Source organism: Numenius arquata, chromosome W (genome assembly GCF_964106895.1).
Source record: "Numenius arquata chromosome W, bNumArq3.hap1.1, whole genome shotgun sequence".
Taxonomy (NCBI): Eukaryota; Metazoa; Chordata; class Aves; order Charadriiformes; family Scolopacidae; genus Numenius; species Numenius arquata.
The window spans coordinates 13,593,162-13,607,386 of record NC_133615.1 but is presented as its reverse complement, the minus strand read 5'-3'; the positions used below and the strand labels follow the sequence as shown (position 1 = coordinate 13,607,386).

Below are 14,225 nucleotides of genomic sequence, written 5' to 3'. Positions count from 1 at the left end.
TATTGTCAGAATGCATGCTCACATGAATGTTTCTTTTCAGACACCCAATAAGAAAAATAACTGTGACAAATATATCTGAAGTAAAAGAGAAAGAATACTTATAAAAAAGAAACAACGACAAAAAAAAAGCTAGAAATATCTTCCTATAGTTATTGTCCTTTAAGCCCTGCAGGAGCGATCACAAAATCTACAAGAATCTGTAAGCAAGCATTTTCACCACCCATTCTCTCTCTACTAGCAGTAAAATGGTGGAATTGGAAAGATAAACATGGACATCATACCCCACACATATGCTTTTGTACATGACTTATCACTTCCCATTAGCAAAGGGCAGCTAATCACTTAAAATATTATATTTTTTAAAAAATAAAGTGCTTCTCTTAAAATGAAATATAAAAGGAGGAATGAAGAAATTTTAATGCACTGCAAAATGAGTAGCTGAGTTTTCAAATTTATGTCTACAGTATATATTTGGCATATATATTCCATAATCAAGGTCCTACTCTTTTCAAAATTAAATGTTAGCACATGCATGAACTTAAATGTGATTAATTCATTGAATTTTGGGGGTTTGCAGCTGTTCTAAAATGTGAACATTTAAGCGTGTTTGCAGAACTGAAGGCTTAGACAGTCTTGTCATTTCATATAGGTGAAAATAACTATAATTTTACTGGGAAGGTGAAAAATGTTTGCTTGTATATTTATATGTTTATTTTTAAGAAAGATATTCTCAGCTTTTTGAGTGACCCTGCTAACCTACTTTACCTCTGATACACAATCATTTTTCCTATACTTGGAAAAAAAATAAATCTAAAAGTCACTTCTGTTGGGATAAAATATGAAATAGTAAAGCAGAATATAAGAGATGGAAACAAGTAATTTACAAATTCATTGGAGCAATACAGACAAATGCAAGAAATCCCTGCTCTAACCAAAAGTTAAACAAATGAGGGAAGCAAGTGAAATGGTAGGAGGAGGCCAGGATATAAGTTACTACATTGATAAAAAGATGATTTTTAAAAAAGTTTGCTTAAAATATAATGAAAAATGAAAACAGTAGAGAGTAGGACAATATGGTAAAGTCACAGGAAAACAGATAAAAACTTTATAAGGTCAAATGTTAAAAAGACTGGAGAGAGGCCAGCTAGGCATGAGAGGAGTAAATGACTAATAGAGGGAGACAGTTAAAAAAAAGAGAAAAGCAGTTGGGGAGAGACTGAGATCTATTTAGGATTGTGGAAGTTCATTCTTTATGAAGCACTGAGGAAGAAATTGTTTGTGGCTTTATTGAAGCCTCTAAAGCTCTGTAATGAACATCCTCATGGGAGGAAATGTAAAGCTATTAGGGAGCCGGTTTTTACCTCATGTCAAACAAGGCTCCTGAAAAAAAAAAAAAGTCATCTTCAATTTCTTTATCTGAATAGATGTTAATTGATTACAATACTTAAAATCTTACTACACTCTTCCATGTTGGCTGGCTCTTAGCTAGTCTATTTCTTGAGAAAAAAAAATGCATCAGGAGCTTCACAGTATTAGAAGCATTTAACTGTCTGCAAAACTTCAATTTACTGGGTAATTTTTCTTTATTTGTGTCTGGAGGAAGACATCTGAGAGTACTAGGATATGTTGAATACTAACTAACATGACTATTATAAATCCCTTTTTCCTGCAACCTGCTTTTAAACTCTCTGCTTCGTGTTTGAGACGCTGAAGAATACTGCTTGCACACTTGGCACAGTTCAGTTTTCTCCATCTGCTTGAAGAGCCACTTTATTGTGTGTGTTTGTCCTGGTTCCGGCGGGGATAGGGTTAATTTTCACAAGGAGCTCGAACGGGACACTGCTGGAAAGGCTGACCCAAACTAGCCAAATCGGCATTCGATACCATGTGACGTCATGCTCAGTATATAACCCAGGGGAGCTGGCCGAGGGGAGGGGCGCGGCGCGGCAGGAATCGCTGCTCCAGAGCCGGCTGGGGCTTTCTGGGCGGTGAGCGGTTGTACATTAATCGTGTTTGTATATTCCTTTATCAGTCTTATTGTTGTTGTTTTCCTCTTTCATTCGCTGTTCTGTTAAACTGCCTTTATCTCATCTCACGAGTTTTGCCTTTTTCTTCCGATTCTCCCCTCATCCTGCCGCGGGGGGGAGGGTGAGCAAACGGCCGCGTGGTTCTTTGTTGCCGGCTGGGGCTAAATCACGACAGTGTTCCAGACCAATAAGCTATTTAGAAATATTTTATTTCAGCATCCCAAGAATATTATTCTTTTTAAAAAGGCCAGAAATCCCACACAGTCTGCATCATGTGAGTCAATGAACCTCACGCACAGCTTGCACACTGCTGCTTGGGATTCAACCCTTAATACTCTTTGCATATTAGGTGAGGTATATGAGGGAGGTCCTTTTCTCCAACCTATGTTTGTTCAACATGAATTTTCACCGAAGAGATCCAAAACATTTAAGACTCCAAATTGTTTACCTGAGATGAGAATTTATGTAATTGGACTCTATACCTGATCCTGATGTCTTACTTTTGTCTGTTTGTTACAGTAGATTCATCCGACTTACGGGGGGCGGGGTCAACAAAATAAACTTGGACTCGAAGATAATGTCAGTAAGATTTTGGACTTTAAAAGCATTTTCCCATACCTGCTTATTTTAATTTTTAAACATTCCCTATAGGAAATAGGCTTAAATACAGAAACCACTTCAGCAATGGAACCACTCTTTGCAGCAAAATTCTTGGTCTACAATAAGACGTGATTTTATGTTTTCAGTCTCTAGATTTTCTTGTAACCTGCTCTGTTACTATCTTAATCCCATTAGATATCTTGTTATAAATATTTAAGAAGTCTCACAGGAAATTATGGGCATGGATTTGTTACCCATATGCTAACTAAAATGTTGTTTGCTTCCTACTAACCTTCTTACTGTGTGAGAAAATAGTCACAGAGCTGATAATGATAAGGATGGGATAACAAGAAGTAGTTAATCACTTCAAGGTTCTCTCATATATCAAAGTATATACTCCTATACCAATTAAGACAGAGCTGTGGCTACTTCAAGGAACATCCTTCTCCTCAAGAAGTTGGCAAACTTACAGTAAACTTTTACTGTCCTGCGATGACTCAAAAGGATAATGTGAGGAAGGGTATCCCTACCCAAATGACCACTGAGAAACTCACACCTGTGCAGAAGTGTTTTGCTGACGCTGCAAAATTTAATATGCATGTGCAAAAGGGCTATTTGGTCATCCTAATGAATATGTAAGCCTAGGTGGAGTTATGGATTAGGTAGGTGGAATAATGAGAATCTTTTGTGTATAAATAATGGGTGAATATACCTGGTAAGGTGTGCTAGATTTGTGGGTTTCCACCTAGCATATCTTCTCTCTAAACTACTCTTGGTTTCAAGAGCTTTTGTTTCAGGTAAAAGATTCAATTAAGATTTCCTGCCTGCTAACCACTACTGAGTGACAACTTCCTGACACTCTGTAAGAAGAGGCAACTGTCTTCTGGAAATTACATTGAAAAGGAACAATAAAGGGTAAAAGTGGTAGTAATTTTTTAGTACAGTAGTACATTTATTTAGTAAAACTGTAACAACAGGAGAGAAAAAATAAAAAGCCAACCTTCAGCAATATTAGACATGGAAAAAGATAGAAAAGGAGAAATGGGGGACTACATTACCTGGAGCAATGGCTTCTAAGCCACTGTGGACAACACTGGGAATGTCAGAAGTTAAAAAACCTGAAGTTAATGGTTTTCTTAATTCAGTATTTGAAAGGACTGACAGGAACATAGATACATAGGTCAAATTTCTAAAAAGACAGTTTTAAAAAAGATTTTAAAATATATACATCTATATCTTAATTTTTAAAAATGGAATTTGAATGTCAGTGGTTGCATGTGAGTTACTATTGTACATTCACAAAATTTTGCAGACAGACAATTCTGAGAATTGCTCAAATCCATTTCTGTAAAAACCAGAACAAAAAAAAAAAAAAGAAAAAAACAGCTAAGGCTTTTCTGTATTTTATAAACTGCTTCTCCAAAATTCAAGATGCATATAAAAACTTCACAACTTCTGATTAAAAAAATAATGGAAACACAGTAACATTTACTCAAAAGGAAACTAAAAAACAATCCATAAGCCACCATTTACTATGTCACATCCCTAAGAGAAGAGACAGCCCTCACCCATTATCTTAAACCTCCATAGAGCTCATATTCTGGAGTTGACAAGAAAGAAATGTGATGAAAGAAGTATGATACAATGCACTACCATCAGTTCTGAGACATTACAATGTAAACACTAATATTTACATTTCTCAACTGACTTTCACTATTTGATAATAAATCTTTCAAAGAGTCTAGAATATTATAATATAGGACATTGCATTTCAGACTCTGCCTCTTTATATTGGTGACTATGAAGCCAACACAATGCTGGAAGAACTAACTTCCTTAACTTAAAATATGCCTCTTCCTACATTGATGATATTAAAATAATCCAGCCTAGATGTTGGGTTTTTTACACTGTACAAGGATCCCAACTGCCTACTTAACTTTTTGAATTTGAAATAAGGGTCACTTCACTCTCTTTTCTTTAGACTCAGCCACATAAACATCAGCTTGAGCTGTAGTTTTCTACGCTATTGTGCAAAACAAGTACTGTGCTAAAAATATGCTGTTACTCAAACTTTGAGATATTCTCTCCAGGGACTGAATATCCTGATATAAGATTCAAATTAATAGGAAGTGACCTTCCTGTGGTTTTTAGGTTGCAAGGCTAATGAGTTTGCTTTCAATGGAGAGAAAAAAAAAATAAGAAGGGGGGTGAGGAGGAGGAAATAAAAAAAACCATTGCATTTTTTAATTCCTCTGAGTTTTTAAAGGATTTGCATCTAGAACCTGACAACTTTGGCAAGTTTTACTTTACTCCACACCTAGCCCTATTAGAACTGATGGGAATGCTTGCAAAGTAGCTGAGCTCAAAGATAGACTCACTCATTTTCAGTCAAGTTATTTTTATATAGAGAAAGTGAACAGCTCAAATTAGAAAGGTCTGGCCATATGTATACAGCTATACCACTTCTAACTAATTCACTTCAACTATATAAAAAATTCTATATAAATTCAACATTCAATTTGAATAATTACTGTAGAATATATACTTTGTAGTATAATACAAGGAAATAATTTACTGATTTATGATTAAGACTTTCATATACTACAGCAAAGTGACAGTAAATAACCAATTCTGAAGAAAAATGTGCGCTTCACAATGAACTAACTTTTCAAGTAAGCTTGTTAGGAAATTCAGTGCTTTATGTACAGCAAAAACAGGGAGCTGAAATACACACACAAATTTCCTTTTTAATACTAGTTATACCAGTTATACATTTGATTTCAATTTCTGAATGGACAAAATGGAAAGAAGTTAGGCTAATCAAAGATGAACCTTGCAAAATGCTTTAAATATATTTTCTCCTAAATTTCAATGATATCACTTTCAAAATATTTTGCTTATTCTAAGGCCTTGTATCAAAAGTTTTATTTCATAATATACTCACACACAAGCAGGTATCCCCACCTATTTTTCTAATAATTTTATTTTTTCCCCACATATTAATGGAAAACCTTTAATACTGGTACAAACCAGAAAAATGGCTTAACTGTACTCTGGCCAGTACATGGGCTGGGAGGAAAGGAAAAAAGGAGGAAAGGCAAACACCAGCCTGCCCTTTACCCTCTCACTATGACAAACCCCCCAGACATCTTGTTAAGAACAGCACCTGTGTTGTCAGACCAGTGCAAAGGGCAGAGAACTAGAGGCAGGACTGGAAGAAGCCCTTTTCTTCTAAACTTTAGGTAAAATATAACTTGTACGTGATGTATAATTTTTAGAGACCTTCAGTACATTTCCTAAAGATAAAAGAGGAAAAGTTTCAGCTATGGAAATAAACAAAAATCTCACCTTATTATGTTCATACTTGTATGGGATTTTGAGGGTATCCATGGCTCTGATCATGGCCTGCATTGCTGTAAATATATTCTGGTACACCAATTTTGTAAAGCCCCTTTTGTCTTCATCAGAGTAACCTGATCCATGAATGATTCTCATCTGTTTGATGAACGTGCTTTTGCCACTCTCTCCTGTGCCTACAAGACAAATAAGAATATACTTCAGCCACTGGACACAAACATGACTTTTCTGCACAAAGCAGACATCTTGTTCAGTGCAGGGCAGAACACTGTCAAGTGGTTATGGTGCTTGTAAGGTGCTATCAAAACAGCAGTAACACAGAAACAACTGAAGCAACACTGAATTAAAGCTTTTATTTTGAAGACAAAATAGAAGTAGAAAAAAAGGACAGCAATGATTTAATAACTAAACTAATACCTAAAACAAAATATACACTTCAAAATATCTAGAATATACCACTGTGTATTTAAAATTATAAGCATAAATTTCCATTCCTGAAGATACAGTTCTTAACAACTAACTTTAGGGAATTATTATGAGATGTTCTAGCACAAAAATTCATAGAGTAAAAAAAAATTATCTTGCTTGGCCAACCTTCAGGACATAATGGTAAGCAGCAATATACAACCAATACATAAATTTGTTAGAAAGGCAAATAATATAACAATTAGAGTTCAGCAAACTTCAACCCCAGAAACATATAAAATCAGCTTTAATTAAAATTTGGCTTGTATTTGTGAATGGAGTCATTACTTCCTTTAAATTTCTTTGCATCTTTGTACTTTACACAAAGCACAAATAATAACTTATAAATTAACATTCTAAATGTTTAACAATTTTAAATTAATATCTGCTTGTTGGGAATTTCACACAGAATATATCACACAGCATTTTTTCCTTTGGCCCAATTCAGTATCTAAGCAAACAAATAATATGAATAACTTATAAGGAGGAACTGAAATTTAGAAGAAACAGCTGCACAGCCATATGAATGCTGTATGTTCACCTAGCTACTTAGCCCCCTAAGAAATGCAATGCATTTACCTGCATGCAGTGCTTTTTAGCCTTTCAGCCTGGATTTTATTTTGATCATTTTTTATAAAGCTTTCATGCCTCATTCATACTCTTAATATTTGGCTATCAGGACAAAGAAAGCCTTATGCTTTACATGATGTTTTAGGTGTTTCAGAGTAGTGTATTTCACAAGCAGTGCAATATAAGGTTAAAGAATGATGCTGTGCTGGCAACCCTTAAGTACTTCTGAGGTAGTACACCGCAAAATCTAACCTGGAAGCCTCTAAAAGCTTTTGCCTTTACTGTGTGTGACCGTTCACTCAACTCCTGCTTAGATAACACAGCTCATGCTAAGGCCAGATGTATGCTGGGAGCAGTGCCATTAGGTCAAAGCCAGAGCACCACATAGGCAGGACAGGTGGCCAGAAAGAGCTAAAGGGCTATTATACTATAGCCATTATCACCTGCAAATTGCTGTCTCCTGTAGCCATTGTCTTTTGTCTGGCAATCTCGTCAGAATCTACTAACTTATGGAAATGGTATAGACCAAACCTCCAAGCTGGAGGATACAGAATATTAGCTTACCCCAAAAGCTTTTGAAGTGGATCCAACAGCAGCTGGACTGCTGAGGCTTTCATGCTTTCCGGTGTGACACAGGGGATGCCCACATCATTATGGTGGAGGAAGGATGAGCACTCTCACTGTCAGCTAGGTAACTAATTCTTTTCTTTTGCTCATAGGTGCACGATATTAAGAGTTATTGGTTATAAATTATGAAACTTTATGACTTGAATGGTGAATAAGTGAATTCACGTGAGACTAGTCTGGGAAAAAGGGGATTGAGCCCATTTGTCATGTTTCTTAATGAGTTCATGAAATAAACTTTAAATCACAGAGTACGTTGTCCTGCAAATTTGAGATCCAAACAGACCATGACACTGTGGACTTTTTTTTGAAACCTTCAGCCCCATCTCCAACGTGTATAAAAAAAAACTTCTAACATAAGTCTTTCTTACACAGACGTTCCCAGAAAATCAAGCACAATGTTATATACAGACCCTATTTTACTTCCTCTGTGGAAACACAAGTGGTTGTTATTGCAATGAAACTTCTCCAAAGTTGAAAAGTTAGACGGAGCCTGCTTCCACATTCAGACTTCACTATGATCCCCAGACTGTGCTGTGGTCAAGAGCAAAGTACCAAATACACAGACCATCTCTGCAGGGCATTGACTGACCACCAGGATGTAATCTACCAGAGGGGAGAGAACATGACTTTTCTCAAGAGTTTATAAAATTACAGACCTAGGCAACACAGAACTACTGCTGCCGAATTAGAATTATTTTTACTCCTACCTTCAGCTTTTCTGTAAGTCTGTAAGGGAACAGAATTGGACCCAATACCTTTTTTCATATAGCCACACATACGCACACACAAAAAGTATAATACTACACATACATATATAAAAATGTCATTTCTCTCTGCATACGTATTTCCTCAAGTCTGTCACTTCTTAGGTCAATGCTCAATAAACCATCCTGTTTCTTCCCACAGACTAATCTTGTGGTTAAGCCAGCAGCAACAGTGAAGAGAACATTTCTAGCCCTCCTTAACTGCATGGAGCGTCACATATCCTGCACTTGGGTCATAACAACCCCATGCAATGCTACAGGCTTGGGGAAGAGTGTAAAGCTGCCTCGTGGAAAAGGACCTGGGGTGTGCCCAGGTGGCCAAGAAGACAAACGGCATCCTGGCTTCTATTAGAAATAGTGTGGCCAGCAGGACTAGGGAAGTGATCGTCCCCCTGTACTTGGCACTGGTGAGACCGCACCTCAAATACTGTGTTCAGTTTTGGGCTTGTTTGGGGTTGTTCAGCCTGGAGAAAAGGAGGCTCGGGGGAGACCTTATCACTCTCTACAACTACCTGAAAGGAGGCTGTAGCAAGGTGGGTGTCAGTCTCTTCTCCCAAGTAATAAGTGATAGGATGAGAGGAAATGGCCTCAAGTTCTATGATTCTACGTACCGGGGCAAAGTGTGAAAAGTAGTCCTGGTGAAAAAGGAAATGATGGGAAATTTCCAGCACAGAATGCACTAAAATAGAATAAAAGAATATGAATTATAGATCTAATAAAATGTATGGGATTGCACAGAAATTATTAGGAAATGAATACGGTCATTTTCAGCACAATATACAGGAACTTAGGAAATCTTCACATTAATAGCTTCTCTTAGATTGTTATGATCAAGGGGAAGAAAGTCTATATTTTTATACTGTTACTGACAAGAAAAGCACACAGAAAGAAAGTTTCCAGTATTTTTTTAAACTATGAAATCAAATACTTCTGTAAAAAAATAAATCCTCTTTAGGTGAAAAGAAAACTGCTTAGCAGTAGCAGAACACCAAATACATGCATGTCTCAAGGGATTTGCTCAGATACTTCCCCAACAACTAGAATAACTGGGAAGAAAACAAGCAACATGATTAACTACAACAAAGCAAGGAAAAGTTGGGAATAATGAATCTCCAAGGTTAGCTAAGCAAAGCTGTAATGATTACAGCATTATTCCTGGTGGAGAGTGGGGTTTAAAACTATTACAGAACTGAAGTCAAACCTTGATTGCACTAACTTTATATATTTTTGACCTTTTAAAGTCCCATGACTGGCATTATGAGAAGATCAAAACATTGACTGATATCACACTCATAGCAGAGCCAGGAAGGTAGTCAAGTTGCTTAAATGCAGCAGTAACCCCTTATACACAAACATCATGCACAATTTATTGCATTACTACTATTTTCCCTGGCGCACATCCTGCAAAAATGAAACTACAAAATGGTAAAACAGAATATGCTTTGAATCATAGAATATCCTGAGTTGGAAGGGACCCAGGAGGATCACAGAGTCCAACTCCTGACTCCACACAGGTCAATCTAAACCTTAAACCATATCTCTAAGAGTGTTGTTCAAACACTTCGTGAATACCGACAGGCTTGGGGCCATGACCATTTCCCTGAGGAGCTTGTTCCAGTGCTTGACCACCCTCTCAGTGAAGAACTTTTTCTTAATATCTAATCTGAACTTCCCCTGATGCAGCTTTAAGCCATTCCCTCACGTCCTGTCACCAGACACCATAGAGAAGAGATCAGCACCGCGCTTTGAGGAAGTTGTAAACAGCAATGAGGTCACCCCTCAGTCTCCTCTTCTCTAAGCTGAACAAACCTAGTATCCTCAGCCGCTCTTCATAAGTCATGCCCTCAAGGCCTTTCACCAACTTTGCTGCCCTCCTTTGGACACATTCTAATAGTTTGATGCTGCTCTTATATTGTGGAGCCCAAAACTGCACACGGTACTCAAGGTGAAGCCGCACCAATGCTGAGTGTAGTGGGACAATCACTTCTTTTGACCTATAAGCTATACTGTGCTGTCCTGGTTTGAAGTAAAACAGAACCAATTTTCTGTTCTGTAATTTTACATCCTAGCTAGGCCTCCTCTAACTCTCTGAAATTAACGGCATATTGTGGAGAAAACTGCTCATTCCCAGAATGATAAGACCAATGTTTGTGCTACATGCCAAGGAATGGTATGCAGAGAGGCCCTTGCTTATACTTATTGCTATAACAACCAAGGTCAGCCAATTTTCGTTATTTGCCCCTTAGAGGGTCAGAAACGGAAAAACGTAAAGGGGTCACATCTGTAGGGAGGAGTGGACAGGACAGGTGACCCAAACCTGACCAGCAGGGGTATTCCATCCCATCTGCCCCATGTTCAGTATAAAAGCTGAGGGATCAAAGGGTCAGCCCCCTTCCTGCGATGGCCGACGTCCAGAGAGGACTCTGTCTGTTCATCTGCCTTTGATCCCGATCTGTGTGTTCCTGACTCCAGAGCTGGAATCCAGTTTCCATCCGTGGCTGAGTCCAGTCTGGGACTTCCCCAGTGCCTGCCGGTGACGTGACTGTCATCCTGGGAGCTTGATACGGTTTTGTATATATTGTATCTATTTAATCATTTTCTTCTTTTTTTTTTTTTAATTTTAATATGAATTCTTCATTAAAGTAGTTTAGTTCATTCTAAACTTGTAAATCTCCTTATCTCTTTCTCTCCTCTCTCTCTCTTTTGGGGGGGGAGAGGGGGGGAAGGGCCATCTGTCAGTCTGGTTTTGGTAAATTCGGCCAAAACCACGACAGATTTATTGGCGCCCAACGTGGGGCTCAACGACTGTGGTCTGATAAGATTGCCTGAATAGTTTGAATTCCAGCTTGCTTAAGGAGAACCGACAGCTTACATCATGTCGTTCCTACAGAATATTGTATATGGTATTTTTAGAGAGCTTTGTATGAAGTTTATTGATGCAGTGATGTTTAACTGGCCGAATATACTGAAGGGTTTATTTGTTTTTTGTGTTTGGATGTGGTGGGTCAAGTGTGCTATGTTGGTGTGGATTTGCCTTCAGATGTATGATGTGATCAGTTGGATTACTATGATACCTGCATATCTTGGGCATCATGGGATGGATTCTGTTGTTAATTACAGTTTCGGTTTTAGCTGGGGAAAGTTTACTGTGCCTTCTAGTGATTATCCCAAAGTGATACCAACGGAATTAGGGAATGGAAAACCTGTGGGCTCTTTGGAGAATTATTGTGGTTATTGTTACTGTCACTTAATCGTGATAGTGCTGTCGATTTTACTGAATGTAATGCAGGCAGTATTTACTATTAAGTATCGGTGCAGAAGTGAGCATTATGTGGCATGCAGTATTGCTACTCAGACACGGGTGGTATCAGAGATAGCAGGAACTCAGACAACAGCCCCAGCGAAAGCCACAGCAGAGACACAAACAGTTGCTGTCCCAGCCCCAGCGAGAGTCTCAGTGCAGACACAAACAGAACCAGCCCCAGTTACGGCTCTGGCTCCAGCCCAAGCCCCGGCCCCGGCCCAAGCCAAGCCAGCGGCACCGGTCAAGGCCACGCCGACACCGGTGCCAACGGCATCGGCTGCCCCCCCACAGCCACCGGCACAAGCCAAGGCTCCGGCCCCGGCGAAAGCCACGCCCCTGGCCACGCCGACACCGGCCCCAGCGGCATCGGTTGCCCCCCCCACCGGCTCCGGCACCGGCCAGGCCCGCACCTCCACCAGCACCGGCTTCGGCCCCGGCCCCGGCCCAAGCCGCGCCCCGGCCCGGCCCGGCCCCGGTCACTCAGCAGCCGGCGGTAAAAGTGACTCCGCCGCCTGCACCCCCCACCCCTCTATCGCCAGCCCCTCCCCCGCCCGTAGCGGCACCGGCTGCTCCAGCCCCGACAGCCAGCGCTGTCACTGCTCCAGCTCCCAAACCGAGCACTGCCGCTACCCCAGCGCCAGCAGAACGGCACAAGTTGCTCCGGTGACCAGGAAGCAGAAAAAGAGGTCAGCTTGTTCCCCTGCCCCTTACGACAAGGACATGCCCAAGCCAGTCAGCATGGGAGAGGGTTCCTCTGATGAAGATCCAGGACAGGGTCCTTCTGGTGTAGATAAAGGAAAGCACCCTCTTACAACAGAGTCAACAGCTCCTTCTCAGGTAGATAGGGGAGAGGGTCCTTCTCAGCCAGCCTCAATACAGGATGATGCTTCAGATGTAGATGTAATTATTAACTCTTTGTCCTTAAAGGATTTGCGAAATCTGAGGAAGGATTTTACTCGTCATGATGGGGAGCCACTTCTCTCTTGGTTGCTCCGATGCTGGGACAGTGGAGCTAATTCCATAGACTTAGATGGTAGAGAGGCCAACCAGCTGGGAAATCTGGCCAAAGAGGGAGGTATTGATAAAGCGATTGGGAATAAGGGAAACGTTCTCAGTCTCTGGAGGCGACTGCTATCAGCTGTAAAGAGCAGATATCCCTTTAAGGATGATATCCAATGCCGTCCAAGCAAATGGACCAGCATGGAGAAAGGTATTACATACCTGAGAGAACTGGCTGTTTGAGAAGTGATTTATAGCGATTGGCAAGTGACTATAAATCCTGATGAAATGCCATGTCAACAACCTTTGTTGAAAAAGTTTGTGCAGAGTGCACCATCAGTGTATTCCCACACTTTGTCAACAATGGTCTGGGGAGCATCTGATACTGATACACCAACTGTAAATGAGGTTGCTGACAGGGTGCGACAGTATGAAGATAGTCTCTCTCGTCCCATTGGTGTTGCAGCAATAGAAAACCTGACTAAGAAAGTGGCTGAACAAACTGAGAAGATGGCTGAACAAAATAAAACACAGACTGAGGCAATAGAGAATATAAGCAAGACACAAACTAAGACAATGACTGAAACAATAGAGAATATAGCTAAGACACAGAATGAGACAATGGAGAAAATGCCCAAGGCAATAGTTGAGCAAAACGAGACAATTTTTCACAAACTGCTTGAAAAACTCTCTGAGATTGGGAAAGAATCCTACTCTTCCCCAGCTCAGACCCAAGTTGCAGCTCATGCTCAAATTCCTGCTTAAACACAAGGTGCTAAGACCAAAGTCACAGCCATTAAGAAAAAACGCCTCCTATGAGACCAACCAAAGGGAAACAGGACTCACTCCAAGGTTTCCTGTGGCTTTGCCTCTGCAATTATGGAGAGGACATGAGGAGATGGGATAAAAAACCTACTTCAGCCCTACAGGCATGAGTGCTTGAGTTGCAAGGTAAAGCAGACAGAAGAAAGGATGGTTACATGAACATGGCTGCTCCAGTTCAGAGTATGCACTGCCCCTGTCCAGACAGGAACTCACCTTGGAATTGGAGATGCTGTGCTCAGCATTAGGGTTGCCCTGCCTCCAGCCAGGAGGAGGAGAGGGATAACCGAGTTTATTGGACTGTGTGGATTCGATGAATAGGCACATTAGAGCCACGAAAGTATAAAGCCATGGAGGACACTGGTGCACAGTGTACCCTAATGCCATCGAATCATAGAGGGACAGAATCAGTCACTATTGCAGGAGTGACAGGAGGATCTCAAGAACTGACTGTACTGGAGGCCAAAGTGAGCCTGAATGGGAATAAATGGGAGAAGCATCCTATTGTGACTGGCCCAGATGCTCCGTGCATCCTTGGCATAGACTACCTCAAGAGAGGGTATTTCAAAGACCCAAAAGGGTATCGATGGGCTTTTGGTATAGCAGCTGTAGAGACTGAGGGTATTACACAGCTGTCTACCTTACCTGGCCTTTCAGATGACCCTTCTGTGGTAGGATTGCTGAAGGTTA

At 40.2% G+C, this 14,225-nt stretch overlaps 1 protein-coding gene across 1 annotated transcript in view; it reads right to left on the bottom strand.

Moving 5' to 3' along the window:
• LOC141476693 (guanine nucleotide-binding protein G(q) subunit alpha-like) overlaps positions 1 to 14,225 on the bottom strand; it is a 191,633-nt gene that overhangs the window by 138,166 nt on the left and 39,242 nt on the right. The window contains exon 2 of the mRNA XM_074165503.1: positions 5,976 to 6,160. Within this exon, the coding sequence (XP_074021604.1) occupies positions 5,976 to 6,160 (185 nt within the window). The remainder of the gene's footprint in view (positions 1 to 5,975; positions 6,161 to 14,225) is intronic.